This window comes from Orbicella faveolata, unplaced genomic scaffold (genome assembly GCF_042242905.1).
Source record: "Orbicella faveolata isolate gen_17 unplaced genomic scaffold, um_ofav_v1 contig_35, whole genome shotgun sequence".
Lineage (NCBI taxonomy): Eukaryota > Metazoa > Cnidaria > Anthozoa > Scleractinia > Merulinidae > Orbicella > Orbicella faveolata.
In genome coordinates, this window is record NW_028301564.1 from 1,114,699 (window position 1) to 1,127,998 (window position 13,300).

Here is a 13,300-nt window from a genome sequence, read left to right on the forward strand (position 1 = left end):
TTTAATCTGTCATTGCAGAATGGGCAGAATATAGAGAACATCTACACTAATTATAACATAATTGGGCATGTGCTTAATTATGCACGGTGACAATTTGCTGTTGCGTTTTCTTCCAGAAGTTTTCTGTTTAATATGAACCTTAAGCAAACCACGACGGCAACGACAATAGGAACTCCACCAAGCAAAAGTTTAAGGAGCAAAACGATAGCTGTGCACGTGCGTTATAAATCTTTGCACATTTCTTTGCCGTCCTCTGTACAACAACAACAACAACAACAACAACCAGAAATGGCTAAGTTCTGCGTATTTTGGAGAACGCGAACGACGACAGCTAATTTCTCGTATTTTCATTTGGAATTTGAACGCTGGCTTTACATATTTAGCTTGACCAGGTTCTGAGACCAATAGGCACGCTGAACAGGTCTAGAAAATTGCGGAATATGAAGGTAAAATACAAATTCATTTTTTACTAGGCGTTGTCTTCAGGGTCGCCATCGTCATTGCTTAAGCTCCCTAATTAAGTAAAAAAAAAAACGTCCCAACATCAGGGATGAATAAAACATTGAGTCGCAATTCGTCATTTCTCACCTGTATTCCGACTCCATTGTTGTGCAAATTCATCAACGTCCTCTCCATTTTACTCGAATCTTTAGATTTATGTTCTTCACCAGCGGTTAAAAATTGCTTCGCTACTTCAGCGCCATATAGAATATTGTCTCCGCACCCACCCCACTGGTAATCTTTCTTCAAGTTCTCCGGTCTGGGTTCTCTGCTACAACCGCATAGACTGAGATTGCCTCCTACGCATGCGCGGGCTATGGAATGGACGACTCCAGCAGCTGCTATGGCGTAGGTGAAAGCCGCCTCGCGTGTTCCTGCAATTGCACACAATATTACATCGTCAAGGTTATCGTAAATCTCTCCTGTATTGGGGAATTTGGCGGTTTAGAATTATAATAGAGATACTGACTATGACTTCTTGTAAGCTGGTCAATGAAAGCCTGCTCAAAATTAGGGGCTTCAGAACAAAGTGACCAGTGGTGATTTCACCATAGTATCTTTCACAAACTACAGATAACGATATCGAACAAAAAGAAAAAAAAAGCAAACAATTTGTGAACAAATTATTCCAAAAAAAAATAACCAATTTATGGTGCAGTTCCAATTATTTATTACTTAATTTACATGTATGTTATGGCACAGTGAAAGACTGCTCTTAATCCAAAAAGAAATGCAGTAATTAAAGATGAAATCAGGTCACGATATTTAGGAAACAAAACGTATATCTGTAGGTAGTAAGCATATAGAACCCAGTTACAAAAGCCATCGATTTGAACAGGTTGTGTTAGGTTTGAAGAGGTGGGACACACAACTAAATGCTTCGTTGATAAACAAGTGTCAAACACATGTAAATTAACACGTCCAAAAACGTTCTAAAATATCCTCTATCATCAGAGAAACAAGGCAAACCCCCCAAAGAAAAAAAAAAACCTATCACCAAATTAATTTTAAGAACGAAACCCCGCTAGGCGTCAGAGTAAACTTAATGAAATTTCTATTCATTGTTGAAAAATTATCAGCATTTAAAAGTTAATTAAAAATGTCTCACGCTAATTTTTTGTCCTTCGCAGAGCGTTCGTGGCATAATATTACAACAAACAGCTTTGCTAATTTAAATACGCTTGACGCTAATAGAATAAATTTAGGGAGGTTGAAATACTTTTTGAGCGAGGTCTTTTGAAATCTTGTAGGAGGTAAGATTGATCAATACCTTTGTTTAAATTAAATGTTTCCGATTTCAAAGTTCATCTTGCATCATGTTACATTTAACACTAAATTACACCATTGCAGGCACCCCTTTTTATATTTTCATGGTTTTTAAAAGCACTCTTTCTTTAACAAAAGCAATCTTGATAATGTGGACATGACTGACTTGCAGTTTGCACATGTAACATGAACATGACGGTGTAAAACACACCACGTTGAAGGCTAAGAATTGTTGACCAAATTGAGGCACGCAAAAACTTCTGCCACCTTTTGACGACTTAGAAAATAAGCAACTTTCAAAGTTATCGCAGTAACAGCCTCTCAAATACGATAACAGAGAGAAGAGCAGTCGACAGATTCGAGAGATACCCTTGACAGAGAACATCAATACTGAAGGCTGGTCTGGTCCTCTTCAGAAAACTGAAACAGATGTACTTATTCTCTAAAAATAAGTTTTGAGTTCAACTGAAAACGTCAGCCTGCTTATTACAGGTAATTGATCTGTAAGAAGACAGTGCAATGGTTATAGTTGGGGGAAGAACATTTCAATCATATCATACAACAAAGATGACCGTCAATAATTCAATATAGCTCTCCTTTACACACTCGAGACTCACTGAGCAAGCTCATATAAATAGATGAAATTCTTTGAAAACATGTGTTATTCCTGAGACTGACTAAAAAAACTTCCAGTTGCAGATGAAGATGAAGTTTTAAAGATGCAGTAAAGTGGGGGGACTTGAATAGCCAAAAATGGACATTGAAAAGTAAAATTTTCATGACATACTAATGGCACCAAAACATTAACCTCTGTCCCAGAGCAAAGGAGTGCGTGATCTCGAATAAGACACCACTTGATAAAATATCTTCTTATTTATCACCACTTTGCTTTAGAGGTAATTTCCTTCAAAAATTGAAAACAAGCAATCAAATAACTTATCGTGTATAACTACCGAGCACCACTCAAAGAAAACGACCGGAAGGCGCCTCTGTATGTCTTCGCCGCGTTCCGGCATTTTGCTACTATGTCCAATTAGATTTTCCCGCTTTCGAAGAAATGCGGCAACTATCGCCATGGCTAATAGCCCAGGGAAATGCCTGCTTAGTCGCTAAGTTCTACGTCTAATGTATTCGCTGCTATGCAACATGGGCACGACTTTAATTGAGGTTTCTTATGCAAAACAAACATACAGTGTAGTAATCACAAAAGCAGATGTTCTCAAGGAACGATAGCAAATGCCCGCGTTATGGCAGCTTAAATAATCAACAAAGCCATGAGAGAGCAGTAGAGGAATCGCTAAATACTTGCCTTTGCCTGTGATGCGACGAAAGGGTGCTTTACTGTCTCTTTCTGGGACAGAACAGTTCCACCGTCGATACTTAAACTGATACTCGCACTGCTCAGTGGCGAGGCGCGCACCATTTCTTATACTGGGCATAAGTTCTCGGTTCGCCACGCACAACCTCGTTTGCCCCTTAGTCAAGCCCATACCATCGCAAACCGAGGTCACTGTGCCTACAATATAGACTTGGTGTGGAATACCGAGCGACCTGTTTGAATGTAAAATAAGGTAGATGTTTGGCTAAGTAATTTGCAAGTAATCGTCTTCCCAGGAATTATAAAACCATTAACGAGCCCCCCAGAGAAATTGATGCGAAAGGCGAAACGAGCGCCGTGGCTAAATCACGCCATGAAAAGAAAATGTAGTTGGAAACTGAATTCAACGGCGTGCGGTTGGTTGGGCCTTCTTGCTCAAGTGCAACTCTTGACACTTTCGCGTTTACTAGCGAGTAAACATTAAGCCAACAGCTCACTTCAACGGAACTGAGGTATTTTTTCGAATCTGTTCCAGATGCTTTTGTGTAAACCGAAGGCAAACCTAAACCCTCAACGACGGAAAACGACATCCTGAATAACAACAAAATAGACACTAGTGAGGTGACAAGACTGAGGTTTGCTACCCACCATACGCTTTGTCCAGCTTGGAAATACGACGTGAGGATCATCAAACAGAACACCAGGGGCACTTGGCGAACTCTTCTCTGCACCCTCATTATGAGATCGGTGAAGGTCTACAAGAGACGAAAGCTCAGTCAAGATTCGTTCTTAGCTTGATTACTCTACTCTCGCTGATTTAAACTGTAATCTCTTTAGCACATGCAGTTAGCGCTCAAATAAGCCGACTAGCTGCTTATAATACCATTTTGCGTCTCCTGATTGGCTAAAAGGCACTGAATCCAACCCTGTTTGAATTTGGAAATTCGTCGAACTTATTGGATACAGATGTACGGAGTTAATCGAGAAAAGCACGGCACTTGTGAACTCTTCCCTTGAGGTTCTCATATAAAATTAGCGTCTAGCACCCAGAGGGCTTTTTTACCGGAAATATTTCCAGTTTAAGGGTGACCTCGTCAGCCGACACATATGTCACCACGGTGAAGAGTTGGATTTCAATGAATGACCAATAGCTTGTTTGAGTTTCTGATAATGCAGTGTAATATAGAGCAAACATGGAGTTGACACATGTCACTCTTAACTAACTAAATAATTCAAAACACACTCCGCTTAGCATTCTAACAAAGAAAATCAAGGCCCGAAAACACATGCTGCTCTAAATACCTAGCGTCTGAAACCTTAGTTTTCAAACTTAACCTTGAATCAAAATTTCTCTTGTAGGTTTGGTGATACGCCTTTGTAACCCGGTTTGAAAGCATATATCGCTATTTAATTCCACCAACAGGTTCGTCACGAACATATATTTACCACTAAAATAAGAGCGGCTTTCATCTGGCCTCGAGTGGATGTTGATTAAAACTCTCGAGAGGAAAAGATTAGCGCTCCAATATGAGATGACTCATCTAATGGGATTTATAGGTTACCACAGTTTAAAAATTTCCTATCGTGCACGGCAAGGAAAGATGTCCTACCACGTTTGTGACCTTACAGTCGCGATGCCTTGCACAATCTGACATTCTTTGGGAGTTTGAGGCTGTTGTCAGATGAGACGAACTGTTGAAAGCTTAAATCTTCTCCTGGCTTCCTTTGAGGGTTTTCGTGCATCGAACGCCAATCACAGCTGAAAGATTTTCCAATTATTGTAGCTTGGCATGCGAGAAATTAACGATCGTGAGGGCACGCAATCCAAATCTATTTCATTCAACATTTGCTAAGTCTGTTTTGATTTGTAATTGTCTCTCGTCCAAATTTGGTCGTAATACGATACAAAACAAGCCGAAAAAACAAATTGTTATCTAGAGCTTGTTTAACTGGGAAAACAGCTCTCGATCGTGCTGCCCGAAATCTAGAGTTCTCAGATTCCACACTAAATGAATACTGCATGTGACCAAATGTCATAAAAGAGAATTACGAAGATTCGACGCCTTTTGACTACACTTGTTAAACAAAAATCTTCTGTTTTCTGGCCAATGTGAAACGCTAAAAAGACCGCCAACTTATCCCAATCAAATTTATCGCGTCAGGGTCAAGTGGACAAACGAGAAACGGGCCTGATTGCCTCGGCTGTTAAAAACATGCGCGAAGGAAAATGAGAGAATGAAGAATTCGCCGGAGAATTAACCGATCAAAAATACGAGCGGATTTTTTTAAATGCAGGTCTAGTTTGTTGGTCGGGTTTAAAATAGTAACATCTTAAATCTCACTGCATGGGAACCGGCCAAACCTCGTTTCATGATAACGGTTCCATTCCGCGGCCAACTGTGTAGTCGCCCCTTGGCAAGTGACCACCCTCATTGATTGCAATCCGCTGCAACCCTAACTAGCTCTATTCTATTGAGCAGCAGCACTACCGGCAGTTGCAATGTGCTTGAGATCTAAACCGCTGATTGCAATCCTCCGCAACCCGAACTGGCCTTATTCTATTCAGCAGCAGTATATGAGAAGTTGCAATGTGTTTGAGATCCAAACCAGCCTCATGAAACCCGAGTTAACATAACGGGGAACTTACAACTTACATAACCGGGAGCTTGCAAATTATGTAACATAACGTCTAATCACGAAATGCTGTAAACTGATACTCGCAAGAATGCGTCACTAAATTCCAATTCTATGTATTACTGTAGCAAATTTTCAAACCTAAAATTAAAACAAATGTTTGTCTATCAGTTGGGAGACTTGTTATCTTTTGGGATGGGCAGGTAAACGTCAAGAAAAACAATTTGAGGTCTCAATTTGTAGTGCTTCTGGACATTTTGCTGTCTTTTCAAAGCATATTTTTCAGCCAAGAGTCTTCAAGTAAAATTTAAGGTTTTCTATTCTACAACACCAAAGCATTGCATCGAAAGTGTTTTCACGTGGGTTACCTTGATTAACATGGCGACTCCGCTTTCTGTTTTTCTTAGGTCCTGCAAACACTGAGGTTTCTTCGTTCTGGTCTCTCGGAAAGTCAGCCTTAAATTGGCGTATCTTGCCTACTGAGGGCCTTTTTAAAGGGTACTTTTTGTTTCAGTTGACGGTATGACACTTATAAAAAGCATGTGTGAGATATTTCTTATCTTGACATTTCTAATCGTCATCATCGAATAAGTCGAATGAGAACATTTGAAAAATATTGACCAGTGTGTCATGACAACGCACAGTTAGTCATGGTTAGTGTTCGTTTGCAATGGACGCCATTTTTTGCAATGTAAATTAACTTTAGTTTGGCCGTTTAATATTTACTGGACCTCTATTTTTACCTAGAAGAGAGAAGTTTTCATTTAGGTTAAAGAGCGAGATTATAAGGGACTGACAGCTAGCGTGCAGCAAAAAAGTCCACTTTTGCATCTGCCTGTATAACTGCCTCCTGTTTCTTTTACGTCGCCTTTTAGCGAAAAGGTCAATAGATATCGCTCTGTCTCCGACCATAGTTTATCACAATAGACCGATGAAAGTTAGAATTCCTCAGAGTTTAAGAAACTGAATAACCTCCAAAAATGGCAGAGACCAACTCAAGGACCTCTTCCTGTGTTAAAATCGTTCTTTTGTGCAATTCCTCGGCGAGTGGCAATTAGCTGCAGGTCTGTTAAAGGAAATCAGCAATGAGATGGCTGCTACAAAAAGTAGAGGAGGGCAAAACCACAGAAGAAACTGTATTGAGGCTCTTTATGTTGTAAACATATCACTCTGTCAACAATTAGGGAGTATTCAATTAATTAGGTAGTGCAGACCAAAGGCGAGCACAATTTCATCAAGATTTCATATCATTGGGGAATGCTAGATAGTAACATTTGATCAGGATGCGAGAATGTCTAACATTCCTGAAATATGTGACACATTTCTAGTGAAAATTATTTGAACAACCTTTCGAGGTTTCTTGGATTGTTTTTGAAGGGTTTCAGCTCGAAAAGGTCAAAATGAGATTGCTGTTTTGGAGGTGGAATGTCTGGCGAATAGAATTGAAGTGCATGCAAAGTGCATGTAGACCCATAGCTGCAGCATGATGTTGCAGGCTCTTGCAGGTGTGTGTTGCTATGCATCATTTAGGCTGTGGGCAAAAGTGTTTCTTATAAGACTTGCTACTTAAAAATATCTGGTTTGGCTATTCCCATTTGTAGAAACAAACAGCAATATTCGATTGTCATGCAAAGGTTATTGCCAATCAAAGATTGTTCAAAGTGATCTTACGAATCAAAGGTGTTCATAGTCATGTGTTTATGAAAAAAATCACTCATGAATTCCAGTAGATTTCTGTTTTTGTTAAGTTTAAAGTCTGTATGCGTTGCGTTGGATTTGTTCTCATTGTTCACTGGCGTGGAAAGGTTACCTTTCACAGTCATGTATCGAAAATATCAAATTTATTGTAGGCAGTCATCTTCAAAACAGATAGCAATCTTAGTCATGGCTACTTAACCTCTTTAAAATGACCTTTATAACCCACATGTTATACTTTAGACCTGAAATTGATAGCTTTGAATTTCTTATTAGTCGTATTTACCACTTGTTAGCAACTTGTTCGAATCAAAATGCACTGTACGGCGTTAAGGTGTTTAACTGATTTTGGACTGAAATATTGACATGCAAACACATATGGCCCGGCTCATATGAGGAGAAAAACACTCTTGCGAAACCGCTCGTTAAACCATGACATATACATGATAGAAAGTATCACTTTTTCGATTTTCGTTCGTTACAAAGTATATTGTAACAAACCCACACTTCAGCTCCAAATTAGTGGCAAATCTGGGTACTAATTTAGTGCTTGCTGATTGTGCTCGCTCACTGTTTCTTTTTATCAGCTAGGGTTGCTTTCCGAACTACTTTTTTTTACTCTTATTTAAACAAAACAGAAAAGTAATAAGGTGGAGTAGTTTATTCATTTAAAAGAAAGTGTTAAAAATGGTCGACGCGCTTAGCTACAATAAGCTAGTTTTGAGGCGTGCCACTTAAACTGAAACAAAGAAATGCTTCTAATAAACACAATAGACTTCAGTAAAAATCCCAACTTGTTTGGCACCATTTGTCTTTATTGCTAAGTACGATAACTTCACTAAAATTTGCCTTATTACACAAAACCACCCCGGGAAATAGTAGCTAATTTGTTACTGGAAACACATTGCACACAGAATATAGCTCGTGTACTGTTTCCATGTTTAGAAATATTAAACTGGTTGTAGCTGCGCAAAACAGCACGAATCAGTCGAGTCAAACATCTGTTACACATCGGTATCTAGTTATGGTTGTTACTTTTAAGGCAGTTTCTCCACTGAAGACTCCAAGAGGTTAGCAGGAAACCTCGATACCAGTACTAGACTTTGCAGAACTTAACAAAATAGAAACATGATTTGTTCGGAGCTTTGTAGCTTGATTTTAACAGATTTCTAGAACGTTGGCATGGAAACAGTTTGCTTGCTAATTGATTGGCCAATAAGAAGGATTTAGATGTGTAATCTTTATCATCATTTTTTTTCAAAAAAGGAATTGAAACAAATCGAGAGTAAACCAATAAACAAACAGAGAAACTAAATTCATATTTTTTTGCATAATATACTGAAAGACATGCAATTTATACTATATTTATGTTTTTTTTCAAACAAAACAAATGTACGCAGTAAAGACAAACAAGTGAAACCTCAATTCCCTTTTCTTCATTGAAGGAAGAGCGTCCACGAGGTCCGGACTGAACGAACGTTAAGTTCTTTAAACTCAAACTCGCATACGATTATGAGAGAAGTGGTTTGAAACTGTTTGACTTCTGAAGGGCTAAAGCTTACTGCACGTCCTTCATGGCTACTCAACTACTCCAAAATCTATAAACATTTCAAATATTAATGTGCAGTTAAACTTAACTTAAAACACTTGAATCTGATCAGCTAGGTGCCGTTAGCTACTCACAGTAACAACATGAATCTATATTGCTTTATACGTGCACGTTCTGTGTTTAGAAGTTTCATTAGTATCTCTATATCAAGTTTGAAAATCTTTAGAACCGTTAAGTTCTTAAGGATCATACTAAAAATATTTCAGTCTTAGCTCGAAAATAAAACTTGTTAAAAATATAAAAGGAGTGGTGTAATCTGTGCCTATCCACGAAAACGCAAATTTTGACACCATTAAACTGGTCTAGTCGCTGATTATTTTCTTGTTTGAAGTAAGAGCATTAAATAATAAATAAAACAAATAGCGTCAGCTCAGTGTCATGAAATGAACTAAGCTGTCCCAAAAAAGAGACAAGTTAATTGACTAAGAACTAGACAAAGAACGAAAAAAAAAAAAAACAAAAAAAAACTGAAATCTAAACAAGAGAAAAGAAAAGCTAACACTAACTATATAATATGACTTCCAAGTAATTATGGATAACAGTATGTGGTATCTACATATTAAACTAAAGATATACGGGGTACAGCCAAATATATCTAGAAACAGTCCTAATTTTTCCCCTCGAACAAGTCTTGCGCCTCAATTGCATTTTGCCATTTCATTCTAGGTGGTCTCCGGTCTTTTCTGAAGACAAGGTGCTAGAGATCAATGGAATTACCTTCAAGGAATTAAATTTCGCGACAAGAATTTGCACAGTTTCTTAACACTACAGTCCACAGCTGGTGTGAAAATACAAGATGTTGTGTTGTACTCTGAAGCTAGCGAAATAGCAACAATATAATAAAGCAGGCCAGTAAATTTTGATACAATATAAAGACATTCCTGAAACACAGTATTCAAATTAGTGTTTTTCAGCAGTGAATATTCACCGAGCTGAAGATCTTTGTAGATCAGTAACATGTGTTTTTGAACAAAAAGTTGTCCGACGCTGGACAAATAGCCGTCGTACTGAAATCAGTTTTATAGTGACGTAAGAGTGAGTGAGAAAAGCAAAGCAAAACTAACAACGTGTGGTAAATTTTAATATTCGGCAGGAACAATAGAACTTGTGTCTAATCTACATCCAGAATCAAGAATAAAAAAAATTCTGTAAAAGGGGTAATAAATTTGTCACAGGCCGCTCTTAAAACCGACGAAGAAAAACAAAAATTGTCTTCAATTGTGTCTGTTGGAAAGCGGGGACAACACAGCTCATTTTTCATTCAAATCGCACAAGTCACCAATCTTGAAGACAGACAAATCTTGTGGAATTCATAATTCTGCCGCCACAGGTATAAAAGAATGCCCCAGTCTATTTTTAGCTTTAATTATTTAAGGCAATTATACTTTTCGCCTTTGTCTGCGTTCGAGAGTTGCTTGTGAACGATGAAAATAATCGCTCAACTTTGATAAAACAATTGTTTGGTATATTTTCAACTTCTAGCGTTAATAGCGAAGGAATTTGGCTCACCTCCACTTCAAGGGAACTGTAAACGCAATTAGCGCCTTGCAATGGTCATGAAATGTACTGAATAGAACGAAAAGATGTAAACAAAAGAGAACTTTTTGTTATTGTGCCAAAAAATCGCGGAAAGTTTAGCGCTCTCTTATAAACGGTATTTTCTGATGGATATGTAACAAAAGCAGGAAAGCTACTTTTATTAGCCAAAGTATGTTTTGTCTTTATTGACTTTATTACCTAAGGAAGTTTATTCAAGCAAAGACCTTTTTGTTGCCGAATCTAACATGAATTTGTCTGCACTTCGATCAAACCGCGAGCGGTCGAGAAGCTATTGTGTACAAAAACCATTCAGAGGGTTCGGAAGCAGTCACGTGGTCGAATGAAACAAAAGGTCCCAAGTGTATTGAAATGCCTGATCGATTTCCAATGGTGCTTTGTTGAGCGCGGGCGAACGACATGAAAGGCAAGAGCGACACTTCGATCCACTGCCTTTTCCCCGAGATTCTGGCCATTATTTTTAGTTATTTAGACATTAGAGACAAGGGAAGAGTGTCTCAAGTCTGTTCAAAGTGGAGGGACGCGGCTTACAGTCGTTTGGTTTGGCGCGGTGTTCAAGCGAGGCTACATTTGCGGAGGTCAAATCCATACCTATTTCCTTCGTTGGCGAAACGTGGTATTCGGAAAATTCGTATACTGAGCCTTAAAAAGAGCTTGAACTACGTGATACAAAATCTACCAAATATAGAGAGTTTAAACCTCAAAGGATGCTTCAACGTTACCGACATTGGAATCGGACATGCGTTCGTGAAAGATCTTTCGTCTTTGACAGTGTTAAATCTAAGTTTGTGTAAACAAATTACGGATACAAGTCTAGGAAGGATCGCTCGATTTTTGAGCAATTTGGAAGTGCTGGATCTCGCTGGATGTTGTAACATAACGAACACTGGACTTCTTCTATGTGCCTGGGGCTTGCCGAAGTTAAAGTACTTGAATCTTCGAAGTTGCCGACACATTTCGGACACCGGCATCGCACACCTCGCCGGACTCAATGCGAGTTCCGCTCGCGGTAACAAGAATTTAACTACTTTGTGTTTACAAGACTGTCAAAAGATCACTGATAACGCACTAAGCAACATTGCCAAGGGACTAGTTCACCTACAGTCGATCAATTTAAGCTTTTGCTGTGGTATTACGGAGAGCGGGCTCTCTCACTTGGCCACTCTTCGAAGCCTGCGTGAATTAAACCTTCGATCTTGTGAAGGTATCGGCGACGAGGGAATCGCGCATTTAGCGGTGGGAGGCCTTAATTTAACTTACTTGGACGTAAGTTTTTGTGACAAAGTCGGCGATGCGGCCTTGAATCATATATCTAATGGACTTCACCATTTAAAAAATCTTGGCTTAAATTCTTGCCACATTACAGACGATGGCCTTAGTAAAGCAGCACGAAGCCTTCACGATCTTCGTGTGTTGAATATTGGCCAGTGTACCCAAATCACAGACATCAGCTTAGCTTCTATCGCCGAAAACTTGACTAGTGTAACGAACATTGATCTATATGGCTGTACAAGAGTCAGCAAGACAGGTTTGGAGAAATTAATGCATCTTCCTCATTTACAGGTACTGAATCTTGGATTATGGCAAAGGTGACCAAGTCCGAACAGCTGTGAAACAGTTGCTCGTAATTTTATATAGCACATGTCTTTGCAAGTTCTTAGTAAATGCGATTTATATCTGACACAGAAAATTTGCGGAATACACAGGCCTTTTTGCCAAGGAAATCGAATATTTTCGACGTCCATTTCTTTGTGCATTCTGTGTGTTCAATATTATTGTATCTGTTTTCATTCATACATAAAAGTGAATTAGGGAATAAATTTGAGGCGGTTTGGTGTTTACAGACATCTTCGTGGACACTTGGACCCAGTTTATGTGAATTCACACACAGTACGGGAATAAAAATACGCTTCTGCCGTCCATTTACAGTAATATGTTGTCTTAAGTAATATCTTTTCAACTCACGATTCCATAATTACCTATTGTGAGTAATATATTTACAATTGGGTTCCGCGTCAGCTGTCGCCACCAGCCTTGCATTTCAACATCAATGCGGTGAACAAGGCCTCTCTACAGACTAAATTCTAACGCTACCCAACAAAGAGCGGAGTTTAAACGCCTCGTGTAAATTATAAATTTAAAGCAAGGAATGTAGGCAGCAGTGCTCAAATTATGGCGTGACTTTGTCTAAAAGTGGCTCATCAAATTTCCATGAACTGATAGTCAATTTTTTTGACATTACTTGAGAGATTTTCTATTTAAATTAAAGTGGTAAGGTAAAAGCTCGTTATATATACGATATGCGCAAATGTCACGAATCAACACGGCTTTAGTGGTGTTAAGTTTTTCTCCACAACCACTCCAAGACACCCCTTTGGGTCAAAACTCCACTCCCCCGAAATCTAAGATCAGATTTCTTCTTCTATACTTATGTTTCAGGGCCGAAATACCGTGGTTTGAACCCAGGGTGTGAGTTAAGACTGTAATTAAATCTTTTCAAACAACCTTCAGCGCAAGGCTTGAAGCTATATTGTAAATATACTGCATTGGTTGAATACCATACCAGAGCTTTTAAACTATCTTCACACTTTTTTATGAGATTAACGACCATTTCTACTCTACCGTTGATATACGACTACATATTAAGATTTAGCTCAACTCTTTTTAGAAGATAAATTAGACAAATAGAATTTAAAAACACTGTCTATTATTAGCTGCTG

The 13,300-nt window shown here is 38.7% G+C and overlaps 2 protein-coding genes across 9 annotated transcripts in view; one reads left to right on the forward strand and one right to left on the reverse strand.

The window, feature by feature from the left end:
• The window catches only part of LOC110056743 (protein Wnt-5a-like), a 38,625-nt gene that overhangs the window by 10,269 nt on the left and 15,056 nt on the right, over positions 1-13,300 (reverse strand). For 5 of the 8 annotated variants that reach the window (XM_020763261.2, XM_020763265.2, XM_089273571.1 and 2 more), the window contains exons 3-5: positions 3,734-3,840; positions 3,077-3,318; positions 589-875 (exon numbers count right to left, since the gene is read on the reverse strand). In XM_020763261.2, coding sequence (XP_020618920.1) covers positions 589-875; positions 3,077-3,318; positions 3,734-3,840 — 636 coding nt within the window. Of the gene's footprint in view, positions 1-588; positions 876-3,076; positions 3,319-3,733; positions 3,841-3,968; positions 4,122-4,695; positions 4,925-5,447; positions 5,559-13,300 lie in introns of those variants that run through there. The other 3 variants (XM_089273572.1, XM_020763262.2, XM_020763264.2) reach the window with 3 other exon arrangements.
• LOC110056744 (F-box/LRR-repeat protein 14-like) lies at positions 10,921-12,512 on the forward strand. Its single transcript, XM_020763266.2, has one exon. It carries the CDS (start codon positions 10,980-10,982, stop codon positions 12,171-12,173), a length of 1,194 nt encoding a protein of 397 aa, XP_020618925.1. The 5' UTR covers positions 10,921-10,979; the 3' UTR covers positions 12,174-12,512.